At 35.5% G+C, this 8,161-nt stretch overlaps 1 protein-coding gene across 2 annotated transcripts in view; it reads right to left on the bottom strand.

Moving 5' to 3' along the window:
* The window catches only part of LOC107604702 (nuclear-pore anchor), a 24,130-nt gene that overhangs the window by 2,830 nt on the left and 13,139 nt on the right, over window positions 1–8,161 (bottom strand). For both annotated transcript variants that reach the window (XM_021104640.1, XM_016306349.1), the window contains 15 exons: window positions 7,886–7,969; window positions 7,719–7,793; window positions 7,434–7,618; window positions 7,241–7,343; window positions 5,995–6,111; window positions 4,967–5,059; window positions 4,222–4,380; window positions 4,091–4,144; window positions 3,448–3,561; window positions 3,195–3,272; window positions 2,632–2,781; window positions 2,471–2,542; window positions 508–663; window positions 373–426; window positions 5–71 (listed from right to left, as the gene is read on the bottom strand). In XM_021104640.1, coding sequence (XP_020960299.1) covers window positions 5–71; window positions 373–426; window positions 508–663; window positions 2,471–2,542; window positions 2,632–2,781; window positions 3,195–3,272; window positions 3,448–3,561; window positions 4,091–4,144; window positions 4,222–4,380; window positions 4,967–5,059; window positions 5,995–6,111; window positions 7,241–7,343; window positions 7,434–7,618; window positions 7,719–7,793; window positions 7,886–7,969 — 1,561 coding nt within the window. The remainder of the gene's footprint in view (window positions 1–4; window positions 72–372; window positions 427–507; window positions 664–2,470; window positions 2,543–2,631; window positions 2,782–3,194; window positions 3,273–3,447; window positions 3,562–4,090; window positions 4,145–4,221; window positions 4,381–4,966; window positions 5,060–5,994; window positions 6,112–7,240; window positions 7,344–7,433; window positions 7,619–7,718; window positions 7,794–7,885; window positions 7,970–8,161) is intronic.

Here is an 8,161-nt window from a genome sequence, read left to right as displayed (position 1 = left end):
GAACCTTGTTTGATTTCATCTACTTGCTTTGAAAGTTGTTGAACCTCCTTTGACAATGACTCGTTCTTGATCTGTAATTATGGACAAGGAAACATAGGATGAAACAAAATAATTGAAGACAACAAAATATCACCAAAAACAGAAATGGAGAATATATTAATAGGATAAAGGATAAGGATCCAGTAAATGAGAAATCTTTTAAAGTTACAAGAAAGGCTATCCACTCTTCAAAACAATAAATTAAATCATATAACCAGAACAAGGATAATATTCACTTTCACCATCCAAAAATTCTCATATTAGAGGATCCAATCGATTATTCTTTTTATGATAAATATACAACTATTTTTTCAAACAAAAATTTGTATACACCTTCCATGAACCCAGCATTTTCTTTTGCCTGTCCACTTCATGTTTTAGGCTAACCTGAGAAATTAATAATAACAAAATTTCGTAAGAAACAGGAGAACCTTCCAGAGCTTTTATAAGAGAGAATATGATGTAGACCTCAGATTGTGAAATATCATTAATTCTCTTTTCTCTCTCCGCTAGTTCCACTCTGCAATTTGATAGGTCTTGCTCCAAACGTGCAACTGAATCCTGCTTTACAGAAAGAGTTTTCCCCATTTCGTCTAGTTTAGAATCCTTTTCTTTGAGTCTTTCCTGATAAGATAAAATAAAATCAGTAAACACAATAATAAATACCAAGATGCTATATTGCTTAATATAGAGTAAAACAAAATATTATATCTAACAAGTGAATCTGTATACGTAAAAGTTAGTACTCCTCACAGATGAAAGATGCTACCTTTCTGTTTCTGTCGAGGAACTTTTACTACTTTCTATAATTATGCTAAGTAACATTGTGTTTGGTAAGTATCATGAGAAGAAAAAATGTATGGCTCTGTCCATATCCCAGTTTTTTGGAGGACAAAAAATCAGGCTACTTTGGGCCTATTTATATTCACATTCTTCTCCAAATAGGTTTGTATCTCCTGGTGTGTCTGTATATTTGCCTTCAGACAATTACCAAATAAACCCTAAGGATGTATTTAGTTTGTGTTTCATTTTCTATTTTCAATTTCGGCATTTTCTATATTCAGTATCTTTTTAAGAATAAAACAGACAAATACTATACAGGTCTAACTATTTACACTTTTTCCTTCTCCAAAACTTGAAAACAGAAAGCATTTTCTCAATCCAAACAGATAGCATTTTCTCTATCCAAAATAGTCTCCCTCTAGGTCGAGAACAAATAGTGTTAAAGATGGAACGATTGGTTAGAGCACATTCTAACGTGTAGAGTCCAATCTAACTACCTGTGTCAGCACAGCACTTAGGGATTACAAAGTAAATGACTAACTTATACCTAATATAATTCACCTATATATATTGCAATCTAAGCTATTGTGATTCGAATTTAGATTCGTCATTTTGAAGACTACTCAACCCAAATCCTCTCGGTTTTACTTTTACGGTAATCAGAGCTATCTAACAGCAAATGCAGAATGGATCCCTCTACAAGACCAGCGAGAGCAAGTGCCACCCTCCATCTGATCAACTCCTCTTCCACCTATGATTCTACCAACTCTACAATTCCCACTAGCCCAACTATCTCAACCATACACATTTTGAATTCTACGTACTTAATGTCCCCACTAATCCATTTTGCATTCTCATCTTTCATAATATTTAACTTGTTGACATTTTACTGCTGAACATCGGATGCCATGCAAGCACCATATTGTTGATCTTATGGATGTGGTAAAATTTGCTCATAAGCATTCTGGGTAAAATTCAATGCTTCAGTTAACATCTCCAAAAAATATTAAGTGCATGGGAAATTTTTTTAAGAGGCAAAGAAATTTGATAACCTAGCTAATCAACTGTTAATAAAAGTACCACTTTTAACTATATTCATATTTTCCTTATTTAAAATAACGGAGAGCAACTCTACCTATGTTTACATAGCCGGTCCCAAGCCCAAAAAAGAAGAGAGAAGGATTGTGTTTGGCATTCAACAGCCAATGTCGAATCCTTATGCATGGACAAGACGCAATGAAGTCATCGGATTCATGAAGCGTACCCCATCTAGTAGGATAAGGCTTTGTTCAGAGAATAACGGACAGCATTGAGACTTGCTTTTGATAGTATCTAAGCCTTTCCTCCAGAACATAATTACATATGTACCACAAATAAAACTTACAGGCATATGACTAAGCTATGCAATACTTCAACTATGGTGGCATCAACATGAAACAGAATACATGAGAAGGGTAACACAATTTACACGCTGATGATCCAAGACAGACAGGTACAAAGGAACATCTAAAGTTTTGAAGAGATACGACAGGATGAATGTAATATAATATGAAACACATCTCTAATGTGCAACAAAATCAACAGTTAAAACAGAAAGAAAATGTTACATAACAACAGTAAAGTAATATAAATGGATAATATGAACTACCTGCAAATCTCGAACAAGTTTCTTGCTTCGATCATAGTCCTCCATATTAATGTTTTTACTCCTTTCAAGCAACTGAAGTGAAGAAAAGTTTTAAAAAGAGATAATGATAAAAAACAACACAGTAACATTAAATGTTACTGGCAATGTTCAGGATGCAATACCTCAGAAACCTTATGACAGAGATCATCTTTCTCCCTTTTTAGTCCTTCAATTTCGTTCTTACAAAGAGCCAACTCCATTTCTCTTTCTTTCAGAAGGTTCTCTAGATTTTCAACCTCAGCTCTTGCTTTATGTGCTAGTTCACGCAATTTCTAATACAGATACAACATTGGGTTTATTGTTATTAAAAGATAAAAAACACATGCATAAGTAATAATTTTTTTTATCCAATTAGAATTTTATTCTTAAATTCTTCTAAAGATACCTTCTACTCTCTCCCTATAATTAATTGTAACTTCTATATCACATAAAAGGAAATTAAAAAATTATGAATAAAATTCAATTTTTTTACACTTGATTAGAATTTCATCCTATTAATAGTTGGGTTTATCACCAGAGAAAGAATAATCCTTTAGCAACCACTATTTTTTTTTTTATTTTACTTTTTACAATCAGTGGGAATATAATCCTTATATTGTTTTAAGAATACCTTCTACTCATTGTCACTATCTCCTTATAATTAATTGTGGTTTTATGACCAAAAGTACTTCATGTATTCATGTACCTGGCACTCCTCAAAATTATGCTTATTTTCTTCCCTAAGCTGCATGTTGCTCTCACGAAGTAAGTTCATCTCCCTAACCTGCAGATAATTGTTGAAAGAGGGGAAAAAGAAAGAGAGAAGGGGAGTGAGAAGGAAAAGAAAAAGGCACATTATTTGATTGATTATATAGTTCATTGAACACTACTATCAAAACAGGTCAGCTTAATATGACATCACAAGCAATGTAGCAGATCATGAAAGAAGGATTCTGAACCTGAAGTTGCAATGATTTGAACTCTTCTTCAGTGGACAAGCAAGATTTTGACTTTGCACGCTCAGCCTCTACTGATGCATGTGCAGATTCAACTGCCTTTAAAGCACCCTCAAGCTACATGAAACCAAGAAACCGAAGAAAAACATGTCATTAAATACACATAGCAGATCAGAAAAAACTCCAGACAAAAATGAATTTCTTTAGCTTAAACCTTCAAATGAACAAACAAGACTGAAATATATTGCTCAAGATACGGATTGTTTGAATGAGAATAAATACAAATTCTTATATTATACATATATACAAATTGTTATATTACTCATGCAATAGAATCAAGGTCTTGTTTTACAAATAGAGGTCAGTCTTGATGCAACAACTGGGAGGTCACAAAGCTGAATCATAACAATAGCTTTTAATCTCTCCTGATGCCGCCATACAAAGAGTATGAGTAAAGAAATCAGGTAACAACTCAAAGTATTAATATTAGAGCAACGTACTGTAAAATGTTAAGTACATATTCAAATCATTCACCTTTCAGTTTTTTAGACTACCGTATGATTTGAAGAAAGCTATAACTAACAGTAGCATGATGCTGACACACCATGCCATGACAAACAAGAGAAAGATGGATCCAATGTTTTACCTGCAACTGTAGCCGCAGCTTTTCCTGTTTCAAAGCTGACACTTCTGTTTCTGACTGTGAAAGTAGAGAAATTAAAATGAATATACAAATATACAAGCGAAACAAATTTGCTGCACATGACAAGGATTTACAATTTCTTTTGAATTCCGGAGATAAGTCATCACAGCTTGAAGACCAGCATCACCAATTGTATCTGCACTACTACTTCCAGATGATATACCAGCAGCATTGCGTTCCTTCTCTGCCCTCCGAATATGCAAAGCTTCAAGATGGCTATGAAGTATTTTATTCTGAAGGAGGTTGATGACATCAATCACACAAGTTGAAAGAAACCAATGCAATAAAATATAAAGAACAAAAACAGTTCACACTATGTGGGCTTGCCACAAGGAAGAAACAGTGTTACTGCCTGCTATCAAATACAGTTTATGGGCATGCTGTTTAAATTGCATTACAATGTGACTCATTTTTTCTTTTATATTTTGAGTTGAAGATAGAGAAAAAATCCAGAGTTAGGAGGAAGAGGCCATTTGTATGACCAAAAAAAGAAAAAAATCAAAGAGAAGACAAACTCTCACACAATTACTGGCAGTGGCACAGACTGCACATTGACAGTAATTAACTAGACTTGCTAACTGTAACTGATCTCAGGTTGCAAACTGCAACCAACACTCACCAAAGATACCAAATAAATTAACAGTCCTATAAATAATGAATTCCTCATATACACATCAATGGACCACAATTTTTTAATGTGTTGGTAGACAACAGTTTAATACTAAACAATAAGAGCAAGTTAGGACACAATAATTCAACAAGAACACTGAAGGATAACTGAATAAGGCATAAGTCAAACTAAACGGGTGAAAAGAAAACCTGCTCATTTATTTCATCATATTTCTTCTCAGCATCATTTCTTGCCTTCTCAAGCAATGTCTTCTCCTCTTCCCACTTAGCCTTCAGTTGACTCTGCAAAACACAAATATGCAAACAGGGTGAATTATCGGTACATCAATCCAGAAAATCAAACAAACCAAAATTTCAGTAAATAGGAAAGAATATATAAAGTAGACAAAGCATAAAACAAACTGACAAATGCAACAGTAAACCACATGGCTTATAGGGAAATCCCAGTGCAGGAAGAAATGAAAAATCCAACTGAACTAGCACTATGAAAGAATCACTAGACACACTGTGCAAGTTTCACATGTCAGTCAAGAACATGTGCATTTGAAGTTCCAATTCATGGTATTGCCAAACTGCCATTGCCAACCTCATTCAGAAGATACAAAAAGGGAACAAGTTGGACTGGATTGCCATTTTCATCCAAAAGACATAGGAACACTCAGCTTTCTCTGAAACTCTGAACTGAAGGTCAAGTTTGAAATAACAATTATGAACCTGGTGAACTGACAGATACCAGCTGTAAACTTCCTTACTCTCACTCCCCAGTCCAGTTATTCACCCTATACTGCTCCATTTTACCTCAGTATGTGATGTTCTTATTTATGTGATTCAAAAAACCTTCTATATAATGTAGTATTTTTCTATTGAACTCTAGCAGCAATGACAAGAAAAATGTATATTTTAAAGATGTCCACCATCTTAAACCAAAATACCACTCACTCAACTTTCTAATGGAGAAAAATCATCACTGTTTCATTCAAAATAGAACCGGAAAGAAGAGACACACAGCACCAATAGATACAGTAACTTGATCAAGTGACATTTCACTACAATTGCAACACAGCATAAGTAAAAGCAAAAAATATAATAAGTAAATCAAAATAACACGACGTGGAATTTCTATAATAAACAATATAAGAAACAGGAAAACACACTAACTGCATTCATGATGAAGTACGCAGAGAAATAGAAGATAAGATTAAAGTTCGAAACTTTACATTTTCAAATTTCTGAGCATCAGCTAGTTTTCGTAATTCAGATGCCTCACCCTGCAGCATGGCTAATGCTTCAGATGTTCTTTTCAACTCTTGAATTGTTTCGGATTGGAGAATAACCTATGATAATATATGTCACAAAGGGATTAAGTGATGAGAAAGGAAACAAAGTTTTCCGAGAATATGAGTATGCAAAAATAAATTAAAATAAAATAAATTCATCGGACAATTTAAGGCCAGAAATCATTGGAGAGCCAGGGTCAGCACTATTTGAATGGTGACTGGTTTCACCACAGGTGAAATGGTCTCCGAGTAATCAGACCCAACATTTTGGAGAAAAACCTTGGCATCAAGGCATGCCTTGAACTTGTTGACACTGACTTCTGGGTCCTATTTTACCCAGAACACCCACTTGCAGCCATTGGCAAGTGTGGTCTGGGGGAAGAGGCACTAAGGACCAAGTAGAGTTAGGACCTGAAATTCTTCTGTCACTGCAACAAGCCACTGAGGTGAGTCAAAGGCATCACCTACAAACCTAGGTTCGAGGGAAACTACAAGTTTAGGACCAGATACTGGTGGTTGTGTTTGAGGTTGAGAGGAGAAGCTTAAGGTGGGGCAAGGTTGAGGCTTTGCAGTTCACGCTAGGAGTGTATGTGTGGCTAGGGTTGGTGTGAGGACCGTTTGTGTAAGGGACGTGTGTTAGGGGTAGGTAGGAGGCCTCAAGCCATGGACCGAGTGACTAGTCTGTGCTAGAATTTGTGTGTTTGGAGGTATGTAAGGGTCAGATACGGAAGGAGATGGAGAAGAAGGGCAGGTGTGCAAGGGGAAGGATGTTCGATTGAGGATGCAGAAAAGAAGGATCCATCAGCAATGGCCGAGTCACCAGCAGAGGTGACGGAGGAGGATCCATGCCATGGTAATTTGAAGCTCTTGATACCATAATAGAGTTGGAGAATCTGTGAGAGTAGAGAGAACTAGAGAGAAACAGGATTTGATAATTCTGAATAATGAATCATAATATCACTGAAACGGTGCTTATATACATAGAGAGGAGTGAACTTCATCTAGCAAGAGAAAAGGGGCAGTAGAGTCATTACACACTAACAGATCAGTAACCACTTCTAGCTTCTAGACACTTCCCTCACTCTATTAGTGTTGTTGTTAAGAAATTTAGTATTGACAGTCACCAAAATTAGGTTAAACTTCCAATGCACGACTCAAGCAGCAGTCAAAGCAAACATAAGTAAACCTGTCTTTCATAATTGTCTTGAGCAGTACGCCACTTCTTATGCTCCTCATCCAGCTGTTCTTTAAAGCCAGACATTTGAACTTCCATTGCTGATATTTGAGAACTACAGGCAGAAAAAACACCTAATACATAAAAAAATAAAAATAAAAATAAAAAAAGCAGAATACTAAACATTACAGTATACACAACTTACCATTTGGCTAAAATTTCTTCCTTCAAAGTTGTGATTTGAGCCAAAGCGGATGCAAGAGCCTTGTCTTTGCCTGCACTTGCTGAAGCCACTTCTTCACATTTCAGACTAGTTTCATTTTCAAGCTCTGCCACCTTCTCTCTAAGTGAATGAACTTCAGCTTCTAAAGCCTTCTTTTCATTCTCAGCCTACATATGATAATGAAGAATATAAACAATTTTTAAATACAATAAAACTTCAGGATGATGTAAGACAAACAGCTTTGAAGATCTAACTATAGCAACTTACCTCTACTTTGTAGTTCTCATGTGCAGTTTCTATGCGCTTGAGTGCATCTTCATTAACCTCAGCAATGCTCTTATACTTCAATGTAAAATATAAAATGTAAGTAGTTATTAGTGTGAAGCACAAAGTTAATCGTTTTAGGGATAAAGAAACAAAAACAAAATGAAAACCTGTAGCATGTGAGCTTTGTTAGCATCAACTTCCTCTTTCAATTTTTCAATCTCTGCTTTTGCTGTTTGTAGTTCACCATCAACCTGTGTCAGTTGTTTTACGGGGGCAATGTTATGAACAAATACAACACAATTGATAATGACTTCAATTGAAAGGATATATGAAGCGCTCCACATGACGCGGGATCTTACAGTCAGTAGACAAAATAATTTTTACTTCCTCTTATCCATAGATTAAATGGCATAAACACTACACCAGAACCCCCCCCCCCCCCC

Source organism: Arachis ipaensis, chromosome B06 (genome assembly GCF_000816755.2).
Source record: "Arachis ipaensis cultivar K30076 chromosome B06, Araip1.1, whole genome shotgun sequence".
Taxonomy (NCBI): Eukaryota; Viridiplantae; Streptophyta; class Magnoliopsida; order Fabales; family Fabaceae; genus Arachis; species Arachis ipaensis.
The sequence above is the reverse complement of the archived record's forward strand: the minus strand, read 5'-3'. Positions and strand labels throughout refer to the sequence as shown.